The following is a 26,655-nucleotide window of genomic DNA, read 5'->3' as shown; positions in this document are numbered from 1 at the left end:
TCTCCACCTCCTTCTTCCTCTGTCCCATTGTTAAATGGGTTTCGTTTATGCAAGGAGTTGTTGCTACGCGTTATTTGTTTGTTCGCACGTGACGCGACGCGGTTTTCAAATATCAATTTCCACCTTAAATACGTCCCGATTAGGAAATAGCATCACAAGCCATTTGGAGATGAGACGTCAACACGGGCTGATGTTTTGGTGAAGTTTGCAGCAAACCCGATCTCGATAGCAAAAGGGGGAGTATCAATGGGTTCAGATCGTTGCAAGGAGATCGGGGAACGCTTTGCACTTTGCAGCAGTGTCGTAATGTCGGGTTTTTTTTCTATTTTTCACCCCCACCGTGTTCCGTGCCTATCTATTACGGTGAAAAATATAGTAGTCCACTAATCCATTAGTGATATTATTACCCAAAAGTTCTACCGTCGTGCTTGGTTACTAAAGCTTGTTTCCAGTCGTTGCCGTATCCCTGAAACCTGCAAGTCGTTAGCCCTTGCATTGTCCCAAAAAGAATAAAAGAATATATCGCTGTGGCCTGTCTCAAAGATTGACTTACAGCACATGAATTGTATTTCATATAAGTATAATAGAAATCGCAACTTGGACCACCCATTGTATTTCTTTGGACACAACATTCCAGCTATTGTCTTATTCACACACTTGCTGTTAGTATTTGTCCCCTCACAGGTGCAACAACAACAGTCTATTGTTAAACCACACACAGTGTGCTAAATATATACCGGTGGTACATCCTGATACACTCATCACCAACTTGCAAATTTGACTTCCGTCGATTCAACATTCTTCCTTAGGAGTTGTTTCGCCTAAAAACTAACTTATTTCAACAAAAGCAGCTGTAGCAGCGAACCACTATGATGTTACGCTCTCAAAGCATTAATAATCTCAGTGAGCCAAAGAAGCCAAAATCAAACTTCTTCTCCTTCCGTTCCAAGAAATCTACCAATGACTTGAATTCGCTTCTTAATCTGGGCAACAATGCCTCGTTACCGGATGTTTCGAATATCTCGAGGCCGACGTCTGTCATGAAATTGAGGCCACTCAGTGCTAGTGTCTCATCTCTTAATCTTTCACATACCCGTACCAACTCTCTGGAAATCAGATCGTCGCCTTCAATGTCCCATTTCTTCAACCCAACCAAACCGAAACGTCGTGAGTCAAACAAGAACTTAAGTTTCGGTTCAGCAGCTGATTTTGAGTTTGTCGAAAACAAAGAGAATATCGAGCCCATACCCACTAAGTTCATACCAAGTAAGCCTATAAGTTCAAAGCCTTTCATTTCAAAGCCTTTACCATACAAGGAAGTTGTCAATATTGGACATGGTTCAATCGGAGTAACAGTTGAAACAACCTCGGAACCAGTCGATGTGACTACACCAAAAAAGAAGAAATCGCCTAAGAAGAACAAGAACAGAGACGCTAACCAGACAATGGTCTATGTTACAGAGTTGTCTCCAATTAAACAGTCACCTCCTAAGAAGGAGAGAAAAGCTGACAAAGACCTCTCTCCTAAAAAACAAACTCCAACTAATACCCCAAGAAAAAGCAAAAAAGACCACTTGCAAATCGAAATCACTCCTGCTGAGCATACTACGCCAACGAAAACGCCGCTCAAGACTCCTACGAGATTGCAGTTCACCCCAGATCAGTTGCATAATGACGAGGATTTAATGGATTCTCCAATTAGACCAACACCATCTTCGATGAGCAGACGCAAGAACTTTACTCCAGTTAGACTTACTCCAATAAAGTTGACAAGGGAAGACTATTCTCCTAACAAAGCGATGAACGTTTCACCAATAAAGGATAGAGAAAATATGTTCGTCACCCCAGTGAGACAGCAACAAGCTCCTTCATATGGAAAGTCTCCATCATCCACCGGATTCGTGAAGTCGCCAACATATGCTAACTTTGTTAAGTCTCCAGCAACTGCCAGTATTGTCAGACCCTCTCCTGGTCAAGCAAACTACATTAAGTCACCTACCACTTCTACATTCAACTCTCCTACGAATAGTACATTTGCAAAGGCTGGTCTTACCGTGAGGTCTGCTCATACTACCCCAACCAAGCAGAAGACGCTTCAAACAAGATCCAGTGCACCAAATTTGCACAGTGCTAATTCTGCTAAGGCACACCTCCAGAAGAATTTACATACCAGAGGCCACAGATCATCAATGCTTTTGAACGGTGTCATCAATGTCCACCACAAGGACAGTAATACAACAATGATTCTCCAAGACAAGGATAAGTCTAAGTCTCGTGACTCCCTTGGAATAGAGTATAATGGTCGTATCTCACCACCTAGTCTGGGTCTGGATTTGACTTCCGAAACTGCAACTACTGTTGATTCTCTCTTGGACCAAACTTCTATCAAATTCATTGATTTCGACAACTCTACTCAGGGTGAGTCGGACGAAGGTAGCTATGATACCACAGGCTCTTCAATTGATGATGACGATGATGCTAAAACCAAGACAGATGAGGACCTTACAGAAGACTTTCAAAAGATGCACCGTACCACAAATTCATACAACATGAGTGAGTTCATGCAAATCATGAAGGAAAATGACGAATTGACAGACACCAATAAATTGCCCATCAGCAACAGAAGATCTTTGGAGATGGAAAACATGGAGAGAGCGAAGTTGATCAATCTCTTGAACACGGACTTGGTCAAAGATGAGTTCTATTGTTCAGACCTCTCGTTGATCGAGAATGGTATCTTCTTGACCGTCAACAAGAAGGGAACTGACTCTCAGACTGCCTTCTTCGAACGTATTTTGGACGATATAGACTACGACTATCTTTTCAAGGAAGAAGAGTATGACTATTACGACAACTTAAACGACGGAGGCGACCAACTATTCTTAAGATTCTAATATAATACCCACCTTTTTTCGGTAATTTCTATAGACGGTATGTACACTACATAGAACATTTATAGTAATGACTTTACGATAACTTTTTTTACTAAACTTTGTTATATATTTTGAAAACTTCAATTTTTTGCACCCATTTTTTTTTATCTCATATAACACTTTGTATAGACAAACGGTATGATGATATCATTCAATTCCACACCTTTTTCGTCCTCTGCTCCAAAAAGGTAAACCACCTTTCCCCCGTCAACTTCATCACTACAAGCAAAAAAAGAATGCGATTTCTGTGGATCGAACACAGGACCTTCAGATTAACTGTGACTGAATCTCTTCAGTCTGACGCTCTCCCAACTGAGCTAAAACCGCATTGGTAGAATGGAACCCACGGCGGGAGTCGAACCCGCAATCTTTTGATTAGAAGTCAAACGCGTTAACCATTACGCTACGCAGGCAATCTTGTTCAAATATGTTGTCTATATTAAACAAGTTCTGCAGCTCACAATTTTTCACACATCCGTGCCGCAACGAAAATTTTAAGATGCCGAAGTTGCAAAGATTTTCGAAATCTGGCACAATCCGTTGGAATAAACACTTCAAAGGTTGTTAAATAGCTCTTTTGTAATGAATATTATTGTATTATGATATGAGGAGGACAAAGGATGACTTAAGTTAAATGTTTACATTTATAGAAATTTGCAACTTTATGGTAAAATTCTAGAACATATTATTCTGATTCAACACTTGGGTATCCTTTTTCAACCACAAATACTAAATTACCTACATCCTCTAATTTTTCATCAATTAAGATGAGATAATTGCCCCAAAGGGTTTTTGCAGAGAGTTTTCACCCTCGGGTTTCTCTCTGTAATGATCACTATCACACTGTCTTTCTCCTATCTCTCTATTCGTTTAGTTAGTTAGGAATAAAGATATACCCCTTCAAAAAAAAAAAAATTGAACGAAAATATTCCAAGAAAAGACAACACTCTATTCTTTAAAGTGCTTATGAGTTGCTCATAAGTATGGATAGTCACCTTCTATTTGATGAGAGAAGAGTTATTGAGTGACTTTTTTCTCTCCTTTACTAACCTCTCTATCATAATCCTCGGATGCAATTAACCAACTCCACAATCAATGCTCAAAAATTTTGACTTCTCTAGATAGCAGATAAGAACAAGACTTTAGTTTTATTTATGGCAACTACAATAATAACTATCCCGGACCCATCCTTCCCCATACCAATAATTCCATATGCCAAGAGCCTTTTATCCACTTTCCTGATCTTGATTGCAAAAATTCCACCCAAATCAAGATCACGTGAATATCCCTCCCATACATAACGTCCTACCATAATTCCTACCAAAAAATAGATGGAACCACAGTTTGTGACTCAAAATTTTCAACCTCGACTCTGATTAATCATGATGAAAAGTTGACTTTACTCGTGGCACACGGTAGGAATCTGTTCAACGTCCGAGGAAATAGCCCAGGAAGTCTCAAAGTCGGAGGGTATCCAGACTACCAGGTGTAAAATGTTCAGGAAATCGAGACCTCTCTTACAGTCGGCTATCTTCCCGTTAAAGGCTTTTCGCAGTAGAAGTTATGCAAAGTTAGTGGGAGGAATTCTTGCAACTTCTGCTGTAGCTGCTACAGCAGCTTATAAATTAGCAAAATTGCAGAATGAGAAACAACCTCCTGAGAATTTGTTCCCGTTAAGTTCAACTACTAAATTATTAGATTTGAACCCTCCAAAGTATTGTAGTGAAGAGGAAATGGGTCTAGCCATTCAAGAGATAAGGAAGTTAGGTGTGCGAGTTTTAAACACTGCTGTAGAGATAGAGCACCACACGAAGAATGAGTTTACACCTCACTTGCCATTGGCTCATGAAAAGCCGAAGTATGTCATATATCCTGACTCAACCGAGGAAGTATCCCAGATAATGAGGATTTTGCATCAATTCAGTGTTCCTGTCGTACCATTTAGTGGAGGAACTTCTTTGGAAGGCCATTTCTATTCAACTAGACAGGGTGTAGTATTGGACACATCTAAAATGAATAAGATCTTAGAAGTCAACTATGATGATTTGGACGCCAGAGTACAAGCAGGTGTCAATTGGCAAGATTTGAATAAGTACTTAGAACCAGCTGGAGTCATGCTAGGTACTGATTGTGGACCAAATGGTTTGATCTCTGGTATGATTAACACTAATGCAAGTGGTATCAACGCTTCAAGATATGGAGCCATGATTGCAAATGTAATAAGTATTACGGTTGTGTTGGCTGATGGAACTATCATTAAAACAAAACAGCGTCCACGTAAATCAAGTGCCGGCTACAATTTGACGGGGCTCTTCGTTGGAAGTGAAGGAACGTTAGGAATAGTTACTGAAGCAACAGTTAAGTTACACGTTTCTCCCAAATATGAAACAGTCGTAGTGGCTCAATTTCCCACTATTCAGAGTAGTACTGACACTGTCGCTCAATTATTTAGAGCTGGATTACAACCGAATGCAATTGAATTGATGGATAAGGACATGATGAAGTGCTTGAATTACAGTGGCTACTGCACAAGAGAATGGCTAGAGTGCCCCACAATCTTTTTCAAGATTGGGGGTCTAAACAAGATAGTTGTTGAAGAATATGTCAAACAATTACGACTCGTTACTGATGCAAACGAATGTCAAGCATTTATATTTGCTGAGAATGAAGAAGAGCAGAAGGAGTTGTTTGATGCAAGGAAGAACGCATTTTACGCTATGATTCAGTACGGTCGTAATGAAATCGACGAAGATGTAAGAATATGGGTAACCGACATTGCTGTTCCATTATCAAGATTATCACCAGTGTTAACTGAAATTCATGATTTGATAAAAGGATCCGGTTTTGAGTCCATCATTTTGGCCCACGCAGCCGATGGCAATTTTCACGCCGATTTGTTTTACAAGATAGAAGATAAACTTAAGGCTGAAGCAGTTATTAATAAAATGGTTAAGCTAGGTTTGGACAATGAAGGAACTTGCACAGGAGAGCACGGGGTAGGTAACGCAAAGAGAAACTTCCTTCAATTAGAATTAGGAGAGGACGCTATCGATTTAATGAGGAAGCTCAAATTAGCCTTAGATCCAAAAAGAATATTAAACCCAGATAAGATATTCAAAATTGATCCGAATGATAAGGGACAGTATTGATATATGCATATTGATAGATAGAATTAAGTAATTTGATAGATATAGATTACAAGACCGTTTATGGAAGTAAATAGCCACAATATTTTTTTGGAACCTCGAAAAAGCACCTACGAGCCTTCTATACTGCCTGTTGTCCAACAAAATCCACAAAATACAAAGGACGTAAATTTCCAGGTCTACAATGGTGAGCGGTCCAAGACATTCCTATGGTTGGTGGACTCCAACTCAGTTGCAACCTAAAACCCCCTAAATTTAGATAATATTCCACCGTACCAGTGTCTCAATTATTGAATGATTTAGCAATTAAGATTAAATCCATCGCTTATTTTCCCCTATTTTCACTTCACCTGTTATCTCCAGACTCAGCTACCGACGATTATCCAATAAGGGTCACGCATTGCCCAAGATGCATCTGATTCGCAGAAACGATATGCAAAAATGAGGAGATTAATTTTAGTCAACTTTCCAATCGAGACACTTGACGGGCACTGCTCCACATTTTATCCCCAATCTGTAAAAATTTTTCATGGTTCCCCTGGAGCAAAAGTGAATGGAGAGGAAATAGCAGGTCGTATTTCTCAAGCGATCCCGGCGGCACATCAGCGGGGCTAGAGCTCCAGTGGAACAAACGGGGTGATGTCACAATTGGTTGATGTCGCCCAGCTCCGCAGTAGCTCCAGCTACCCGCACAAGCCAACGAAAGCAATCCCTCCACTCATCGGGTCATATGTGCCTCTAACGATTGACAATACCCTTTCAAGAACAGGGTTGCGGTGTGGATGCAAAACTCTCGGAATCACTGTAAATCCGTTTCATGATCACAGCCTTCCCGATTAGGAAATTCCACCCAGGCCGATAGAAGTCGGAGGGGGGCTCTTGATGGTGGAGTATCCAACAAGAGCCGACACGGCTTGGAAACAAACACTTCTTTGGTCATGAACTGTATGGAATAAGACGCTCATCCGCCACACCGAAGCTGGCACCCCAGAATTCATGTGCCACCTGTTCGCCATGTCACTTACTTCAACTACGATAAGAAGTTAGGTGAAAAATAATCCGATAATAACAGGAAGTCATTGTTTCGGAACTTAAAAATATCCAGCATTTTGGTCCAAACACCGCCATACTGCAGCCCCTATCTGAAGTCGAAAACGAGATGCCTCGATACACCAGTAGCACTGGTGACGAAACCATCACACGGTTGAATTACTCAGAATTTCATCCATCATAGCGCATGCTTCAATCTCAGCTCGCGGCACGAAAATTCGCTGCACGCACATCGTTAATCGTGTTCCTGTTTGAAACGCTGAATTGCAGCTCTATCTCAACCTTATTCTGGATCTCAGTTTCAAATTCCAGCGACTCCTAATCTCCACCAAGGCAGTGGGGTGGGCCTCCGGCGAAAGAAACGGGGGCCCAAGAAAGTGCCCAGTTTTTGCTGATTTTTCTCCCATTTTGTCCCTTTAGCCCATTTTTTCCATCCCTTTCTCTCAACTGTGCTGATTTTGCCCATCTCTTCTCACCCCCAAAGGGCTTACCAAAATGCCCTCACTTTTCACCGTCTTTTTGCAGGTACTGTATGTCTCACTCACCTACGTCCTCATTTTCTGTTCTCGGCTTTTTTACTTTATCTCGCATCAGAAAATTTTTTTATCGCTCACAGACTGTGAGAGGATTAATAATAAGAAAAAAACAATATAATAATAATCACCCATATTAATCATACTTACCATTCTTATTGATTATTATTCCTATATATTATTAGTATTTTTATTGTTATTATTCCAGCTCCAGTATCATCACTCACCACTTTTCCTCCATATTACGCCTTTCAATCACCCATTCTTTGAATCCAGTCGGTAGATATTTTATAGCTGTTAAGACCTGGTAAGACTTGGACTGGTAAGACGTATTCTTGCAGTTCTCACCATTATTTCACCAGTATCATCACAATATCACCATTCTTACCATTCTTACCATTATTACCATTATTACCATACTCACCATTCTCACCATTCTAACCCATATTCACCACTACCTCCCTACTCATCCTTACTATCTCCTTCTTGCATATTACAATATCTCAATATCACAATATTCCAATATTGCAATATTCGAACTATTGGAATCTTTGCATATTCATATTTGCATATTTGCCTATTTGCATATTTGCATAATTTGCTTCTTGTCTTTTTTTGCAGTCCTCGCGCACGACCTTTTTTCTGGCGGTTGTAAAGGTTTACTGCTGCTAACTTAAGTGCCTACGAATTTTGGTTTGTTCTTTACTGGTGCCAGGAAGAAAACGAAAACAAAGTTAATAGAAAAAGACCACCATAAACCATCAAAAAGTTCTACTCCGGACTCGTATTCAGACCACCGAAAGCGTAAAACCCCCAAACCCCCGTTTTCTCCGTGAAAATCCGCTTTCCGCCACGAGCTCTAGCCGCCTATTGGGATCAGACTCGAAAATCTGCCCGTTACATCTATACGACAGCAGCGAAAGAATACCAGTAAAACGGGATTTTTGTGTGAAAAGTTTCCATTTAAAGCATTCAGACGGCCTCCAGATACCAAATAGTAGAGATCTGTACTTTTTTCCAGAAGAAAATCGTCCTTTGTAGCCTCCAAACGGCCAGATACAACTAAACACAAACTAAGAAACGGTATATAACTAGTGTTATACTACGAGTGACCTCTCTCAACGAAATATTCACTCGTATTCACCCAACAATAATAAAAAATCAGCATAAAATAGACATACTCCGGTATTTCATCCTTCAACGGAAGTTTATTACATCCACCAATAACAGTTAATCTCAGTGTTAACAAATCCCACAACAAATCTTAATATTATACAACCCCACCAAACTAGTCACAGACAAACCACTTTGCATACCCTCCACACATGTCCATAATGTCTATCATGTCCTTCAATACTGACCATATCGATAAAAAATTGGACGGCCTCAAGCTTGTAGACTCGGGAAGCAATGCCACAGCATCACCAACGACGTCAAGCTCTCAAATAAACGCTTCAGGAGCGGCCTATCAAGAGAACCAATACATACCGCCTAAGCCGCAGCGATTTAATCTGCCCAAGAAGTCCCTTCTTTCCAGTTCGTTGGCTGGAGAGAGGTCGACCGCCAACCTCGTAAATTCCACTATGTCGATTAATTTCAATACCACAAGCACTGCAAACAGTAACAACTTAATTGCAGGTATTCATCACGACGGCCTGTCTACCGAGAGAACAGCATATTTCAGCTTTGACGAATCTTCCAACGATTTGAACCTTAACAATAACCCAAACTCCATAGAGATACCCAACGGTCGGTACACCGACGACCACCCAGAACCTGAGCTTTTGGCAAGCTCTGTAGGGAATGAAATGGATGGACACATTATTCCATCGTCATCCGCCATATCGTTGTTATCTTTGAATTCCCATGCACATACTACACATACACTTCAAAGTGATCTCCACCCAGAGAAAGCGGTTTCTCCTAAGATTCCACAGCAGGCACAGCAAGGAGCATTTGCCGATCGTAAGAATTCCTTCACGAACATAAAGAGCAGGAATTCCCTTACACATCTTACGCAGCAAAGACTTCAGCCATATCAAAGATTTACCTCTCCTCCCCCAGCATTGCAACAACAAACTCAACAGCAGCAACCACTTACCCAGAATGGTTTCCCCAATGACTTTTACACAAGTCACTCAACATCACAAAGCATACCCATCAATAACCCTATTATAGGAACTGAGCCGGATTCTCCCAATCTTGATCCGACATCTATAGGAGGTTCTCCTTCACGTTTCTGGTTATCATCGCAGACTCCACCACATTCTTTGGCTAATTCATACAACCGCAACAGTCGCACCCATTTGTACCAAATGCAATATCAACAACAAATACCACACTCTCTGCAATCACAACAGCAGCCACATTTGATGTATCTGGTGGCACCCCCTCAACAGCAGCACCTTCCTCCTAACCAGCCAATGTACATCCCTCTTTCTAACATCAATAACTACACAACATCCATTCCAAAACCAAACCACCAAGGAGATCATTCTCCTGTCTTGAATCCAGTGCAAACTCCATCGGAGGAAATGCCTATGACTCCATTGTTCTTGAACAAACTACCAGGTGGACCAGGTTTTACAGGTGACTCGTACTTTGGAGACTTTACAGTCAATAAAGAAGGGCGTGCCGTGTCAATTATAGACGAAAAGGAGAATGAAGAAGAAGAGGAGGAAGATGATGGTACCATAATGTATGAAAAGAATGAAGATTACGAAATGAACAACTAATGTGGTTGACGCATTTTTGATTCCACAAATTGAATATGGAATCTCTTGCTTTTGCTATTAAAGGCATTAATCGAGTCCTTGAATCTTAAGTGTGGACTTTTGCAAGATACTAGCCCCATGCTAACTATATACTATCCAATAATAAAAGTTACACTGGCGAAAAAAGCCGTATTATAGTACCATTAAATTTTTGATTGTTTGTAGAAGGATCATAAGTTGTGACTATTTCCATGTGAGAACATAGTGCCTGCCACGAAGTAAAGCTTAATGCACTTGGCTGTTGAGAAGATTTGAACCCTAGTTGAGAGTTCGATTATCGTAGGTACAAAATAACAATTTTGGTGAATTGAATCGTAGTTCGAGCCACAAGGAGCCATTTGGACCCGTAGAAAACAGTTGAGACAAGAGACAACGAACGGACTCAAATATGCAACTTTTTTCCTATAAATTCCTAGCTTGAAGTAAGAAAAGCTCTCACCTTCTCAAGAGATCTCATTTCTTATGACCTTATCTCTGTACTACTCTCACTACAACAATACACAATAAAAGACGGCTCCCCAACTACGTCACCGAATCTCACTTCCCGCATTTTGCAGCCTATTTTTTTTTTTTTTTTGATAAAACGCACTAAAACATGATAAATGAGAGAGAGCTTCAACCTACCATAATACTCCTAACACAATACCACAAAATACCAAATAAACTGAGTAAAATTCATGGATTTACTTACAAAAAGTAAGACGACCACAATTACATGATATTCCTTTCCTGCTTCCTATCACTTTTGGTACTTTCTATCGTACCGTTCTTTACACCATCTAACGTCCATCAACCTCCAATACTAACAATTAAGAGCAAGAGATATACAGGAGATATACAGGCCCCTAGCCATAAGTATTATCACGTGATTTTATCGAATTTACAAGTAGCGGCAAATTTCAAGTTGAAAACCGCCATTAGTTCCTTTATTCTCTTTCAATAACGAAGGTTAAGATGTCAACATATGAACGTAAGTAGCCAGAAAACGCAGAAATCGCAGAAATTTCTCTTTAAATTCATACCAATTGGTACTAACATTTTCCTCTCCAGAGGACCATAACATTACAAGTAATACCAATAGTTCCTCAGGAGGTAGGAATAGAAACAGACCCCACCAGACATTAACGTCGCTTATAGAGTCGTTTTTGACCCAGGACACCTCAGCAAATACCGTTTCTGATGACAGAGAAGCATTTACAAACGCATTGAGAACTCTCGACTCCGAGCAAGGCTCGGAAATGGCACAACAGCTTTTACAGTTCGTAGAAGACCATGCCAATTTGGATCCGTTAAACCCAAGCTTGGGTGCAAAGGGATCACAAGGAGTTCCCCAAGAGTTCTTGGATTCTTTGGAGAGAGTTCCGATATCGAAATTGGCCAATAGCGATACCGCCGATTGTCCTATTTGTACTAATAGATTCCTTGATGATGAGCATCCACTCATTGTGAAGTTGCCTTGTTCAGTTCAGAGCGGGAAAGACCATATATTTGATTTGGAGTGCATTGGTCCGTGGTTGAAAGTTCATTCTACCTGTCCTTTATGTAGATTTGATGTGTTAGAAGTGGATAGAAAGAGAAGAGAGAAATTAGAAAAGGAATTGCAGGCTGCAAAAGATGCCGATTCAGAGGAGGAAGAGGAAGGTTGGGACGTTTATGGATAGAGGCTTCCAGAGAGACAATCTGGCAATGAATATCAGCATAAAAAGGGCAAGGAGGAATCTAGACGTAGCCAGCGACAGGATCTTTCTGAGCTCTTTGCAATAAATACAGCAAAACAACACGTTTTGATAAATAGTTTTATGTTCTTAAATAGATATGTATAATAATGTTACTTTTTCTTATAACATGACTGTTGACGATCCCTACCGATACCTGAAAAATGCCTTCCATTAACTGAAAAACCACTACACAACTACATGAACTCCTTCTAATGCTGACGAATACAATTCTACTATATACAGATGTTACTGACTATGTACTCCTTCTCTTGTTAATTACTTCTTCTCCTCAAGGAACTGCTTGAAGGTATCAGATTTCAACAATTCCTCCACCTTCTTGGCCACCGGATCGGTGGTACCTTCGTAAGCTTGTGGCAACTCAAACTCATCTGCTGCCAAAGCATCGATTTGTTTATTGTAGTCCAAAGACTCATGTGTTGTCATTGAAGCCTTGTACTCGACACCTTCAATGGCATGCTTGTTTACAAAAGATAACCACAAATCAAGGACTTCTGGGTTTGCATCAAAGGCAACCAATTCCTTGTTGAAGGTGGTTCTGTGGAAATTCTGCTTGGTCTTGGCCTGAGCGAATGGAGACTTGATCACAGTATATAATCTCTTCTCTGTCTTCAAGCTTGTTATCTTATTGGTAGGTATACCCAAGTAGTATGCGGAACGAGCAGCGAATTCGGCAGCTCTGATCAAGCTATCTTCGTTGTAGCCTCTGAACTTCAATTTGGCGACTTCGTGGCCATGAGTCTTTGGCAAATTGAGTGGCTTGTATTTCAAGAGCTCTACATTGATTGGAATAGGTCTTCCTGTGATAGGGTCCACTTCGTTAGGACTTATGTATTTTGGTTGGTATTTGAACTCTTCTTCCAACAAATTCTGCTGGAAGATCTCTTCCTGTGCTCTTTCGAGCTTTTTCTGCTCGATATACTCCTGAGGAGTCGAGAACTTGGCCGATTTCTTGTCGTCACTGGTGGTCTCAGGACCACTGGAACTGCTATTATACACCGGTGAAAAAGTACCAAACAGACGGCGTATCACGCCCAAATTTGCACTGTGACTTTTTAACACACGCGACAACATGGCTATTCTTTCAATTTACAATATAACCAACTATAGGTTGATCTTATTAACAATATAGTAACACTTTAACAACCAATCCTCTGCCCATACATAAAAATGTATGGACATTCTAAAATTTTTCGCTCCTGCAGAGAAGGTAGAGAGTGAGAGGATCATGTGCAGTGCCAAAGTTTAGGAGCCATAGTTAAGCAGAATAGTTAAGCATCATAGTAAAGCATCATACTTAAGGAGCCATTGTAAAACAGAACATAGTTAAGTAGCATAGTTAAGCAGCATAGTTAAGTAGCAAAGTTTAGAAGAACATAAATAGGGTCCACCATAGTTAAAGAGCCTTATTCTTAAAGAGCCATTGTTAAAGAGCCGCTACTTAGAGAACTATAGTTAATCTTTTAGAGAGAGACAGTTGGTTAGTGTTTTCAATGAATGAGTGGGTACTTAGTTGTGTTGATTATAGAGGCATAGAATAGAGAGAATGTGGAAAGTTTTCTCTATTATAAGATTCTTGTTACAATAGATCGTTTTCATTTTTTGACCTAGAAACGGAGATTGCATTCTAATTCGATGTTCCTATTCTTCCATTGATAGCTATCAAGTTATCAAGTTATCATGTGTATAATATATATATATTTATATACATTTATCTTTTACAGGTAATGTACACAGGTAATGTACACAGCATATATAATAGTATACATATAAACCATAGAATCGTCACTCCATGTTCCTTCAGTTATAACAGTAATAAGATGCAAAGAAAATAAACAAAACAACAAAATATCCTTGAAAACTCCAATTTCATATCATTTCATCATTTTTTCCCCAATATTTCAACCCAAATATCACATCACATACAATCCACAATCATATTGTATACTACTACAACATCTTAACCTAACTACTTATCATGATGTCGCACTATCCACCTTCAGTATCAACAAATGTCGCACGACATATAAATGATTTTGGCTGAAAAATTCAATGAGTTCTTGAAAATGTGAAGAAGAAAGACCATTTGAAATAGAAGAAATCACGGTTAGCCAACCTTTCTTGGAATTAAATTCACTCTGGTTACCTGAAAGTGCTTAATTACACTTAAAATGGGTAAGTCAAGTAAAGACAAGAGAGATATCTACTATAGAAGAGCCAAGGAACAGGGATGGAGGGCAAGATCTGCTTTCAAGCTTCTTCAATTGCACGATGAGTTCCAGATATTAAGCGGTATAAAGCGTGTGGTGGACCTTTGTGCTGCCCCAGGCTCTTGGTCTCAGGTATTAAGCCGAGAACTTTACCAAAATCAGAACCAACCAGACGCAAAAATCGTTGCGGTGGATTTGCAGCCGATGATGCCCATTGAAGGTGTTACAACCATTCAAGCTGATATAACACATCCCAAGACCCTCCAAAAGATCCTTGAAATCTTTGGCGGTGAGCCAGCAGACTTCGTGTGTAGTGACGGTGCGCCAGATGTGACGGGTTTGCATGACTTGGACGAATACATCCAAGCACAGTTAATCTTATCTGCCTTACAATTAACTACTTGTATCTTGAAACCAGGGGGAACCTTTGTAGCCAAGATCTTTAGAGGAAGAGACATCGATTTGTTATATAGCCAGCTCAGCTATTTGTTTGAGAAGGTGATATGTGCTAAACCTAGATCTTCAAGAGGTACTTCGTTAGAGGCTTTCATTGTATGCATAGGGTACACCCCAAGACCTGGTTGGAACCCAACCTTGGAGATGAACAAGTCAACTGAAGAATTCTTCGAAGGCGCCGATATAGGAAAGGCAGGTAACTTGAAATTCTTTGATCTTCCAGATCCTGAAGAACGTAAAATTGCCAAATTCATTGCATGCGGTGACTTGAACGACGTAGACTCAGATGCTACTTACACACTTGATTCCGACTCAAAAGTAAAGGCATTAGATCCTGTCCAGATGCCAACAGCTCCCCCTTACAAGAAGGCATTGGAGATGAAGAGAAGAGGTGATTTGGTGAGGAGATAGGAGGAATAAAGAATGGAAATTACCACAGTCCATAGTTCAATATGTATACCTAGTTAACACGCATAATGTACAATAGCTTTAGATACGACCATAAAGAAGAAGAGCTAAACTTGAAAAAGGTATCCCGTTTATCACAAAACTACGACTCAATCAAATTATGTAAAATGTACTATAGTATATGATTATTTATTGTTATATTCAAGAAATTCTAGAAGTCTGACGAACATTCAATTCTGCTTAATTCTCAGCTTCACCCTTAACCAATGCATCTGGCTTCAAGGTTGGGAACAACAAAACCTCTCTAATGGTATTGGAGTTGGTCAAGAACATGGCAATTCTGTCAATACCACAACCCCAACCAGCAGTTGGTGGCAAACCGTACTCCAAAGCGTTACAGAAAGTCTCGTCAACCATCTGGGCTTCGTCATCACCTTGAGCCTTTTGTCTGGCTTGTTCTTCGAATCTTTGTCTTTGGTCGAATGGATCGTTCAACTCAGTGTAAGCATTACAAATTTCCTTGGTGGCAACGAAAACTTCGAATCTTTCACACAAACCTGGAATTTTTCTATCCTTCTTGGCCAATGGCGACATCATTTGTGGGTGACCGAAAATGAAGGTAGGGTTAATAGAAGCATCCTCTAATTCACCAACTAATTTGTCCAACATTCTGGCGTTAGTCAATGGAGGGGTACAGTCCAACTTGTTGTCGATCAAGATCTGCTTCAAGAACTTACCGGTCTCTTCGGTGTGCAATTGGTCACCAGCTGGGAACTTGACGTTGTAAACCTTCTCCAATTCCTCAATCATGTTAACTCTCTTCCATGGTCTTGAGAAATCAAGAGTCAAAGCTTCACCGGTTGGGCCATCTGGGTGATAGGTAACCTTGTAGTCACCAGTGATGTCCTTAACCATCTCAGAGAACAACAACTCGGTCATGTCCATCAAGTCGTATACATCAGCGTATGCTTGATAGAACTCACAGGTGGTAAATTCTGGGTTGTGAGTCATGTCGATACCTTCGTTTCTAAACTGTCTACCGATTTCGTAGACTCTGTCCATACCACCAACAACCAATTCCTTCAAAAACAATTCTGGGGCAATTCTCATGAACATATCCATATTCAAGTCGTTGTGGTGAGTGATGAATGGCTTGGCAGTGGCACCACCGGCAACAACGTTAAGAATTGGAGTTTCCACTTCGATAAAGTCTCTGTTGTCAAGGAATCTTCTAATGTAACTGATGATCTTGGATCTGACCTTGAAACGGTCTCTGACGGAGTCATTCATGATCAAGTCAAGGTAACGCTTTCTGTATCTGGCTTCTTGGTCCTTGAAACCGAAATGCTCAGTTGGCAACATGTGCAAACATGGAGTCAAGAGTTGGATGTGAGTAGCGAACACGGAAAGTTCACCATCACCACCCTTGGCTGGGGCAGTTCTACCTGGGTAACCAGTGACACCAATGACATCACCTCTTCTGAGGTATTCATGCATCTTATCGTACTCTTCAGCAGATTCAACATCTTGGGCTTGACCCATGACTTGAACTTCTTCACCATCACCCTTAAGCACGTAGAACTTCAACTTGGCACCAGACTCTCTCTTAGCCATAATTCTACCGGTGATCTTGATTTCAACATCCTTCAAGGATTCACCTCTGGTCAAAGAAGCGTACTTAGCAATGAATTCTGGAACAGTGATGTTTCTGTGGAACTTGTGAGGGTATGGGTTGAAGGCAGTAGGGTCTTCGTTGTTAGCCTCTCTTAACTCGTTGACTTGACGAGATCTGATCTCGAAGTACTGGTTAGGGTTCAAATCGGCCAATTGGTCCTTCTTCTTGTTGATCTTAGGAGCAGAAGCGGCGGCTTTGGCGGCCTTTTCTGCCTTCTTGGCGTCATTGGCTCTTTGCTTCTGTCTCTTCTTCAACTCGGTCTTGGAGACCTGTTCTCCAGTGACATCGTCAAGGTATGTCTTTTGCAATTGCTCGGCGGCTTGGGCTACTTCGTCGGACATGCTGCAGGTATGTAATGAGTGATTCTCAGGTAATTCCAACCAGTCTAACTTGGCTTTTGTGGGTCCACTTGTGATGGTTGTAAAAGTTTTAAAATGATTTCTTTGGCGGTTAAAATTTCGTTGGTGAAAAAAAAAATCTGGTAGATTGTGCTTATGTCAGAGATGACTCATGAGGGAAGAGAGTGAGAAGAGGGAGAAGAGAGAAGAGAGTGAGGGAAGAGGGAGAGTGAAAGTGAGAAGTGAGAGTGAGGAAAAAAAGAGACTGAGAAGTGAGAGTGAGGAAAAAAAGAGACTGAGAAGAGACTGAGAAGAGAGAGGAGAGAGATAAGAAATTAGTAGTGTGAGTGAGTGAGACAATTTTAGTGAGGGAAGTTTTAGAGTTTTTAGTGAGGGAGAGGGTGTAGAGGGAAATTTATGTGAGTTAGTGAGTGAGAGAGTTAGTGAGGGAGTCTAATGAGAGAATCTAGTAAGGAAGTCTAATGAGAGAGTCTAGTGAGAGAGTCTAGTGAAAGGAGGTTGAGACGAACAAATATGAATATTAGAGAAGAATGGGTAATGGAGAAGTATGAGTATTGAAGAGAAATGGATCGATTGAATTCGATTTGGGAAAAGTGAATGACAATTGTGGAAGTGAATGAGTACAAGTTTATGAGTTAAATTGCATAAATTTATGAGAAGTGTATGGATAAAGGTAAGCAAAAATGACGGAGAGAGAAAGCGATAAGAATTAATAGGTAATGTCGGTGGTAATGGTGGGATAGATTGTGAAGTCGAAAAAACGGTAAAGTGACTGAATGGCAATCCAAGGAATGAGAGAGATATATCATGAGTAACGAGAAGCTGATGAATTGAGAAGATGACTATAGTGACGTATGAAATGCCTAAGATTTAATAGTAGAATTAAGTATTTCCCATAATTGTGACTGGTAGACTCTATTGATGTAATCTCAGTGTGTATTGGTAATTGTCACTTGACTGAAATGTTTCCCTCCTGTCTTATATTCATAGACCCATTCATGTATCCATACACCCAGTTATATTATATATACATACACTGTTTTATATACATACACCGTTATATGTAGATACACCATTTTATATAGATACACCATTTTATATAGATACACCATTATATATACATACACCCATATATATCTCCACCATTACGCGTACATACACCCATTCATACCTCCACCATTTACACCTCCACCATTTACACAAACATACACTTGTATATACCTCCACCAATCATTCACACATGCACCCATACATACCTCCACCATTTACCTCTCCCTCTCTTCACCATTCACCTATGGCTGCAAATCTCACTACACTACTACCACAAAGTCAGCGCTACCAATAACCTCACCCTCACCCTCCACAACCCTCCACGATTACATAATCCACTCTCTTAACGTGTTGAAAAAAAATTGTGAAAATTTCAATGTATGAAGAATCGCCATTAAGACGATAGTATTTACCGGTTACTTTAGCATCTAAACCAGATAAAATGGCCTCGAAGCAAACGTATGTACATCTAAGGATGGTTTCTGAACTGACAGTCGAGTTTTTCAGCTCGTACGCATGGACACTCCTATAATTAACTTACGAATCATTACTAACATCTCCCTTTACAGTAAGAAGTACCAACAGCCAACAGCTACTTCCATTAACGTGGAATCGTCGGTTTTGTTGTCGTTAATTAGACATACCTCCGAGAACTACCCTTCTTTGTTCTCCGGTTCTCTCTTGGGTTTCGAAGATGACGAAGGCTCCATAGATATTACCCATGCCTACCCTTTCCCATACGCAGACCAATACGAAGGTGGATCTTTCAGATCCAGAAGTGGAGCCAAGTACCAGCAAGAAATCTTGGACTCGTTGAAGAAATTGGAGTACGGTGTCGACTTCCAAGGTTGGTTCCAATCCACTGTTTCTGGTAACTTCGTTACTACCCAGTTAATTGAAGGCTTGGCCCAACAGCAATTAACCAACAAGAACGCATTCATTTTGATCCACAACATGTCCTCCATCGGTAAGGAGGTTGAATTGAAGGCTTTGAGATTGTCTGAAGGCTTCATCGGTGCATACATAGACGGAAAGTGGAAGTCCAAGGACCTCGAGAGCAACAAGGTTTCATACCTCAATATTTTTGACGAATTGCCAATTAACATTCACAACCAGCACTTGGTCAACTTGTACTTGGCTGGTTTAAAGGACGAGGCCAAGACCGAAAAGGAATTCGATGTCTTGAACTTATCTTCTAACCAAAACGTCACTGCCCAATTATTGGAGTCTTTATACTCCCAAGTTGACTCTTACAACTACGACCAAAACAACTTCAACTACTACCAAAGACAGAACCAGAAGGAAGTTTCCAAGATCACTCAATGGAAGCAACAGAGAAAGTTGGAGAACTTGGAGAGAGCCAAGAGAGGCGAGAAAGAATTGGACCCAGAAGAGTGGAGAAGTATCTTCAGATTGCCAAGTGAGCCATCTAGATACAACAATATGTTGCACAGTCATGCCATAGATGTATTGGCTGACGATATATTGAAGAAGTGTGACGAGGAGTTGACCAAGAGCTTTGCCATCGAGAGAAAGTTGACTTCTGCTGAGAACTAAAGGAGTAGTGTATTTTTAGATTAGGACGAGACGTAGTCGAGGTTAGCCTCTCTGCAATATACATAAGAAATAGAGACCTTTATTAGTGTAGAATGAACTGTCTTCTTACAACACGAAGATGGAAATAACATACGCAATATAAATATAGCTGCGAAAAATGATTGCAAAGTAATAGGCTCCAATACTATTTAACAAGCAGCATAGCTATTGATCGAAATCTCCTCCTCCTTAGCTTGTTCTCTTGGTCTTGTCATAACCCGAAGTAGTTCTCCAGCACTAATTAAACAGAGCCCAGCCATTAATGTGTAGCAGCCTCCCACTCCCATACGGTCAACCATGCTCTGGAGAGCACCGACTCCAGCTGCTCCAAGAACGCATCTCAATAGCACCAAACAGCTTGTAGCAGCTGTGCTCTGACCTGGAAATAAATCAACCAATAGGGTATTGATAGCTGATATGAAAGAAATTGAACAGAACGAAATAATAAAACTCGATATCAAAATGGGTGCAAGGTGAATTCGGTATTGCAAACACCAACCAAATGCTATCGTGGAAAGTATAAGCAAACAACTGGGGTAAAAAGCAAATTGGATTCTAGTCTTTAGTATATCAAATGTTGGCCTCTGACTCTTCTCCATATCTCCATAGTCTTTATCATAGGCTTTTTGTTTTCGGGCAAAAATGTAATCTAGAAGCCTACCGGTTACCAAAGAACCCGTCAAAACTCCCAATCCTGGCGACAAATAGCAAAGCCCAATTTGCATAATGGAGAAGCCATATTTGGATTCCAATGAAGTGGAAAGAGTGGTAAGGGACATTGTCCATGTTGTAAATTGAAGAGCTACTGGGAGCAATATGAAGAAGACTCTTCTGGTGAAGAGGATTTTATATGGTAGAAACATATCCAAGGGGGTTCTATCACTTAAGGTGGAGATGTCATTATTCATTCTCTTCTTCATAAATTCGAAATGCACAATAGGAGAGCAATTGATGAGTCGTTTAGGTGGAATGGAAAGATTTCCAACCAATTTCCTATTGGACTCTGGCATTAGAATGGCTGCAAATAAAAGAACGGTTCCACTTCCAATAGCCAAGCATACAAAGATTCCACGCCAACCAAACTTGGAAATGACTTCTGCTCCCACAAGTGCTCCAAAACCCTGTCCAACTAATTGAATGCCCATCAATATCCCAATGAAACCACCTCTTTCGGAGGGAGGACACATGTCTCCAATGACACCTGCACTGATATTAAGACTTGGAGAAAGCAAAGCAGCTTGAAAGCATCTTAATACTGCTAATAACCAGAAAGTATTTGTTCTTGAAAGACCTATGCAAACAATAGTATAAGTTAACAAACAAGCAATAAGACAGGGTCTTCTACCGTAAGTGTCAGCCAACGAAGCTATAAAAGACGGCCCCAAGCCTTGGAATAGCAAGTAACCCACTACAGACAAATTGACCACTCCATCAGAAACTCCGAATTTTTTGGCTAATATTGGCAACGCAGGGAAGTAAATGGAGCTAGACAGAGTAGCCAACATGCCCGAAAGACTCAAGAGTATTACTAGGAAATATTTCTCATGTGATTTCAATATCGAACAAGGTGGAACCTGGTGGTCTTCTTCGGTTTCAGCCTCGACTTCGGAAGTCTGCTGCACTACGCTTAGGGCATCTGTGTTGCCAGTACAATCGCAATGGGTGCAAATTTGGTTGCAAGTGCCATTTCCACCTACGTCATTTATTTCACTACCTTCATCGATCATTTTTTAATAAATAAGGACTGCTTTATTTCGGAGTATTATCTACATATTACAAACTACAAAAGACATAACCGTAAAACTCAAAACAGGAAGAGCTCAGTAATTGGGGGTCCATGCGAATTTGGCACCTTTTTATAAACCCTGCTGTCCAACACCTATTCCTTCATCCGAACTGTTTTTGTTACCTTTTACCCCTCCACGGACATTGAATTACTCACAAATCCTTATAATTTCACAGCAACCATGGTCATTGCTTCCATCGTTCACCATTGACTCATCTGACTCATTCCAGAACAATGATGACAGAATTACGGTGGCTTCGAAGAGGAACTTGCATAATTCATAGTTTGCTGCTTTGGAACATCCCAAAACGGTAACTGTGCGCATGGGGAAAACTGGCCAGAAAGAGACGGCGGTAGCATTGGTAGCGATGATGAGGTGGGGAGGAGATGCTGGGGTGATGGGAGAGAAGGTTCATTGATGAGACAATAATGTAATGCTGAGACTGATAATATTGATAATATTGATATAATGGTGACGATAACAATGAATTTAATTTTAATAGTAAGAGTAAGAATTTTTTAATTTAAAAGTAACTATCAACTGCCACCATTTACCCATCTACTGGATATCAATTGCGTGGGTTTTGATCCCTTTCACAATTGTTACTGCTGGTATGGGGTTGTTCCCCAGAGTTAAGAATTATGGTAGTACTGTATTATCGACTAAATTTATCAACTTAGTAACATAGCACCAAGATGGCTCCTTTTTTCAGAGAAAGCAAAAACTTTTCATATGGATTACATAAGACATGAACTCTAATCAATACTCTACAATGAAAAAATACATTCAACTGGCTCAATTGTTCCTCTTTTCTGCGTGGACTTTCCCTCTCAACACCGTCCCAGCGACCGTCCTTTTTTTTGCATCAACTGATATCTTTGTTAGGTGGTCTGGAAATCGCATGTGGATTGCTTTTTTCCACTAGCTACCCATCTCTGCTACAAGCCAATAATCCCTTGTCAAAGCCAGAGTGTCACTCCCATGCAGAATTGCAAATCGTACACGGATTCATGTCCCTTGCCTTACCATACCAGACATATCCAATGAATATCCACAATAACACACCGACTTTTCCTAGCACCACCTCCCAATCACTCCATAACCCCTCCACCACCTTCCTCTCCCTAAACTCCGCCATCAACGCATCCTTGGGTCGCAAAATGTGGCCACAGGTAATCACGCCAACTGTCACCTCCAGCTGGGATCTCACGTGACGAGCATCTCATTCATCGATTCCCTTCATCCTATATACACCACCACTCTCCAGTATGATAATATTCCATCTAATGAGAGTTTCCTGACTAACACTTAGTAATCCGGTGGTCAAATGGTATATATACCTTTGACAGTAGGAGTGGAGTAGTTTTAGCAGCAAGACCCTTAGAAAGCACGATAGGCTATTTGATAGAAAAAAACCGCGGTTGCTAGTGTTCATTGAACATTAATTATTCCACACTTTATAGATTATAGACTAACAGCCAAAAGACAGCAAGCATGGGGAAACCGAAGGTATGTATAAAAAATCGAGCTAGCACATGGAAAACGACAAAACAATGCCAGGGATGTTACTAACAATACTTCCCAGTACATCTTATTAGTAAGACACGGAGAATCGCAAGGAAATTGCGATAAGTCTGTTAACCGCTTTACCCCAAACCACACAGTAGACCTCACCGAGAAGGGCCATTACCAGGCAACAGCAGCAGGATTGGTGTTAAGACAATTTCTCCAACAAGAATGCTTTGACACCAAATTACCCGGCAACAAGAACCCTAGATCCATAATGTTCTACACTTCACCATACTTAAGAGCAAGACAGACATGCAACAACATCATCGAAGGAATTAAGGACTTACCTGGTGTGGAGTACGGCATTCACGAAGAGGCTAGAATGAGAGAACAGGACTTCGGAAACTTCCAGAGCACCCCCGAGGAAATGGAGAAAATCTGGGAAGAAAGAGCTCACTATGGTCACTTCTTCTACAGAATTCCACATGGAGAGAGTGCTGCCGATGTATATGATAGAATAGCTAGCTTCAACGAGTCACTTTTCAGACAGTTCCAGCAAGACGACTTTCCTAACATTTTGGTGTTAGTGACACACGGTATATGGGCCAGGGTGTTCTTAATGAAGTGGTTCAGATGGTCATATGAGGAATTCGAGTCGTTAAAAAATATCCCACATTGTCAATACTTAATCATGAAGAGACATGAGCATGGAAAGTTCTTCCTTAAGACGAGATTGCTTACGTGGGACGATGTAGATGAAGATGACATCGACGACCAAATAGTGAAGGAGGTTGGAGACGAAGTATGTTTCAACTCGACCAATAAGCTTGCCAACGTCGATGATCTCGACATTTCCGGTATTATACTTGCTCAGAAGGAAGCCATAAAATCCACCAGGGCGAAGAACAAGCAAATCAGAGAAGCATTTGAGAAAATTAATGGAAAGGGAACCAATGGCTACACCGCTTATACCGATAAGATTGCTTCCAGATTTAAGACCGATAACCAGAGTTTAGTTAACAGTGTTGAGAATTTGGCCCTTCCAGACAAGGATAACCATAGTATTGCCAACAGTGTAAACAGTGTTGAGAGTTTGGTCGTGCCAGAGAAGTACTAAAAAAAGACTTTGCTCCATTTCTTTCGTATCAATAGTTACAGTTAATATTAGAAATCATATGAATACGGGTTGTATTGTAAGGTAAACTGGGAGCATTTTCCATCTATAGCAACGAGCATTCAAAAGTTTATAGTATATCTTTTCTAGAGAACTATACTCAATATATATTGCATTTACTAGAATTCTCAAAGCTTTTCTAGGAGAAAAGTTACAACCCGACGAAGCAACCAAGTCTCTGATGACTGCAAATTCGTATTCTAGTAGACAAGAATGTGTCGGATGCATGACAATAGCAACAGCTGTTCTTTGCAGCCTAATCAAATTTCGTCTAACACTCTTTTTCGCAACTATCTATGCATGCGCTTGTTTTTTTGCATCAACTGATTGTTTGTTCTGATGACGTCACAAAGGGATAGTATCTTAGTGTTGAAGGGAACATATGTGGTGGGATGTGTCAAATTAGGTGGGGTAGTGGTATGTTCAGCCCTTCTGAAAGGTGTATATATTTTCGTGGTTTGTGTTGCACTTCTGCTCAGGGTCTTAAATTCAATGCAGCAGACGAATTGAATTGCAGCATAAAATACATTATTAACAGAGATGTACCAAGACAATATAGAGATTTTTAAAAATTGTATGGTTATTTGTTGATTTTTAGGTTGAGTTGTGGGTTAGGGTTTACATGAATTTCTTACTTTGGAAGTTAGATTTGTATTTATGTTAATTCACTAGAAATTGTCATTTAAGTTCTGTGATATTGTTTTCTGTAATTTAATCGAAAATGCTACATTGATTAGGGCAGAACAACACCATTATACTAAGAAATATGAAATAAGAGGGAATTATAAGGAATTATGAATTTATTAATACGACTATCGTAATGATTGAATATCTACAATGGTCAGTCTTTCAAATGAAAAAAAAGAGATAAATTTGGCCTACAATAGATTTTACATTAATCGGGGATCCTTCTCTTCTATACCCTGGTCAGTAGTACAACATGTGCAATTGGTCTTCACTGCAATTGCAATTTACCAAGCTCAATTCAATGTAGTTTATAAGAACACACCATGACCACCATATAACTGAACAAACAAATACACCATTAAACATAAAATAGTACTTTCTACAATACTCACCCGCTCATAACCCCAATGTAGAAGTCCCATGGTTGTGCCATGGTTGTCCCATAGTTATCCCATGTCCCATGGTTTTCCCCGGAGCTGCATCCAAACTCATCTCATTTAAACCTCGGAACATCGTCGTCCTTTTCCCTCATGTCCGTTCATAGTCTCCTGATGCCCATTGGTGTGTACCAGACTGGAACTGGCGGTAAATATTCTTGGTTGGGTCTGCTCGTGGTGAGGTGGTGAACTGGTGAAGTGGGAATATTCGTTAAGGAGTAAGTCGCGGGGAGCAAATTAGGGATATCCTTAGAGATTTAGGGACATCTTCAGAGACTTAATGACGTCTGGTGGGAGTGATTATAGTGAGAACTTACATCATTAGCATCCTCTACAGCTTTACATAAATGTTTCAGTTTTAAGTTTCTGATTCTTTATTGATCTAGTTCATGCCATGGCAATACCATGCAAATGTAGTTGTCAACCTCTATATATCCATCAGCAGACGTTCATTAAGACATTTGGAAATATGCCCTTCGAAGGCAGTTCTTATGTGCTGTATATCATGCTGTGTAATTAAAACTACTACTACTTGTCTTTAGTGGAAGATCATCGGATCTTCAGTTGGCTCCCACACCACGCTCTGTAACTCTGTAACTGTGTACCTATGTAACTCTGTAGCTCTGTAGCTCTCGGTATTGCATCGTGCCCATTCCTTCCATCCTTTACCTCATACCACGGAATCAACATAACACATAGCACATAGTGCCATAGACCATGGTACCATTGCACAGACACATGTCACCATCACCCACTAACTCTACATACTACACTTGGTATATACTACTCTTCAATTCACTCACTTAGTCTACACTCAGCGACTCAACTCACACACTCACTCTCTAACTTACTCAACAACTCACTCACTCACTCTCTATAGCTCTCTGATGGTACTACCATCTGATTGTGATAGTCACCTTTGCATACATACATACATACCTTCTTTACACTGTCACCCATCACATCAGCGGTCTCCCACTCACTCACTCTCAATGATCACCTTGTCACTCCCTCACTCCCTCATTCCTTCGTTCTACTCACTCCTTCGTTCTATTCACTCTCCGTTCATTCTCTCCGTCCGTTGCGGTCCAGGAATTTTCCAGCCATCGTGGTTGACTCTTTTTATATTTGTTCT

The 26,655-nt window shown here is 40.5% G+C and overlaps 10 protein-coding genes and 2 non-coding genes across 12 annotated transcripts; 7 read left to right on the top strand and 5 right to left on the bottom strand. All coding sequences in view use genetic code 12, as the record gives it.

Annotated features, from left to right (window-relative positions):
* The first annotated feature begins 740 nt into the window (after positions 1–740).
* On the top strand, positions 741–2,974 carry RJT20DRAFT_22665 (uncharacterized protein). The gene has a single exon (XM_064919311.1). It carries the CDS (start codon positions 870–872, stop codon positions 2,892–2,894), a length of 2,025 nt encoding a protein of 674 aa, XP_064777816.1. The 5' UTR covers positions 741–869; the 3' UTR covers positions 2,895–2,974.
* A 196-nt stretch (positions 2,975–3,170) lies between these two features.
* RJT20DRAFT_t11 lies at positions 3,171–3,260 on the bottom strand. Its single transcript has one exon. It is a non-coding gene; the product is annotated as a tRNA-Phe (tRNA).
* A 13-nt stretch (positions 3,261–3,273) lies between these two features.
* Positions 3,274–3,346, bottom strand: RJT20DRAFT_t10. The gene has a single exon. It is a non-coding gene; the product is annotated as a tRNA-Arg (tRNA).
* Positions 3,347–4,426: 1,080 nt separating this feature from the next.
* On the top strand, positions 4,427–6,082 carry DLD2 (D-lactate dehydrogenase; the record flags this gene model as incomplete). Its single annotated transcript, XM_064918708.1, has 2 exons — positions 4,427–4,503; positions 4,612–6,082. 2 exons carry the CDS (start codon positions 4,427–4,429, stop codon positions 6,080–6,082), a joined length of 1,548 nt encoding a protein of 515 aa, XP_064777815.1.
* Positions 6,083–8,996: 2,914 nt separating this feature from the next.
* Positions 8,997–10,397, top strand: RJT20DRAFT_132883 (uncharacterized protein; the record flags this gene model as incomplete). The annotated part of the gene is made up of 1 exon (XM_064918175.1): positions 8,997–10,397. The coding sequence occupies one exon, from the start codon at positions 8,997–8,999 to the stop codon at positions 10,395–10,397; it is 1,401 nt and encodes a 466-aa protein (XP_064777814.1).
* Positions 10,398–11,390: 993 nt separating this feature from the next.
* On the top strand, positions 11,391–12,097 carry RJT20DRAFT_5320 (uncharacterized protein; the record flags this gene model as incomplete). Its single annotated transcript, XM_064920532.1, has 2 exons — positions 11,391–11,406; positions 11,487–12,097. 2 exons carry the CDS (start codon positions 11,391–11,393, stop codon positions 12,095–12,097), a joined length of 627 nt encoding a protein of 208 aa, XP_064777813.1.
* Positions 12,098–12,430: 333 nt separating this feature from the next.
* RJT20DRAFT_89630 (mitochondrial 37S ribosomal protein uS10m) lies at positions 12,431–13,246 on the bottom strand (the record flags this gene model as incomplete). The annotated part of the gene is made up of 1 exon (XM_064921281.1): positions 12,431–13,246. The coding sequence occupies one exon, from the start codon at positions 13,244–13,246 to the stop codon at positions 12,431–12,433; it is 816 nt and encodes a 271-aa protein (XP_064777812.1).
* A 950-nt stretch (positions 13,247–14,196) lies between these two features.
* On the top strand, positions 14,197–15,432 carry RJT20DRAFT_125133 (tRNA methyltransferase). The gene has a single exon (XM_064916413.1). It carries the CDS (start codon positions 14,344–14,346, stop codon positions 15,247–15,249), a length of 906 nt encoding a protein of 301 aa, XP_064777811.1. The 5' UTR covers positions 14,197–14,343; the 3' UTR covers positions 15,250–15,432.
* KRS1 (lysine--tRNA ligase) lies at positions 15,400–17,455 on the bottom strand. The gene has a single exon (XM_064916412.1). The coding sequence runs from the start codon at positions 17,260–17,262 to the stop codon at positions 15,487–15,489; it is 1,776 nt and encodes a 591-aa protein (XP_064777810.1). The 5' UTR covers positions 17,263–17,455; the 3' UTR covers positions 15,400–15,486.
* A 1,215-nt stretch (positions 17,456–18,670) lies between these two features.
* On the top strand, positions 18,671–20,046 carry RJT20DRAFT_125129 (uncharacterized protein). The gene is made up of 2 exons (XM_064916411.1): positions 18,671–18,789; positions 18,900–20,046. Exons 1-2 carry the CDS (start codon positions 18,773–18,775, stop codon positions 19,885–19,887), a joined length of 1,005 nt encoding a protein of 334 aa, XP_064777809.1. The 5' UTR covers positions 18,671–18,772; the 3' UTR covers positions 19,888–20,046.
* Positions 20,047–21,725, bottom strand: RJT20DRAFT_125128 (multidrug resistance transporter). Its single transcript, XM_064916410.1, has one exon. It carries the CDS (start codon positions 21,651–21,653, stop codon positions 20,076–20,078), a length of 1,578 nt encoding a protein of 525 aa, XP_064777808.1. The 5' UTR covers positions 21,654–21,725; the 3' UTR covers positions 20,047–20,075.
* Positions 21,726–23,207: 1,482 nt separating this feature from the next.
* RJT20DRAFT_147466 (acid phosphatase) lies at positions 23,208–24,366 on the top strand (the record flags this gene model as incomplete). Its single annotated transcript, XM_064918917.1, has 2 exons — positions 23,208–23,222; positions 23,299–24,366. 2 exons carry the CDS (start codon positions 23,208–23,210, stop codon positions 24,337–24,339), a joined length of 1,056 nt encoding a protein of 351 aa, XP_064777807.1. The 3' UTR covers positions 24,340–24,366.
* Positions 24,367–26,655: the final 2,289 nt, after the last annotated feature.

This window comes from Scheffersomyces xylosifermentans (genome assembly GCF_036884685.1).
Source record: "Scheffersomyces xylosifermentans strain CBS 12540 chromosome Unknown RJT20scaffold_1, whole genome shotgun sequence".
NCBI classification, from domain to species: domain Eukaryota; kingdom Fungi; phylum Ascomycota; class Pichiomycetes; order Serinales; family Debaryomycetaceae; genus Scheffersomyces; species Scheffersomyces xylosifermentans.
The sequence above is the reverse complement of the archived record's forward strand: the minus strand, read 5'-3'. Positions and strand labels throughout refer to the sequence as shown.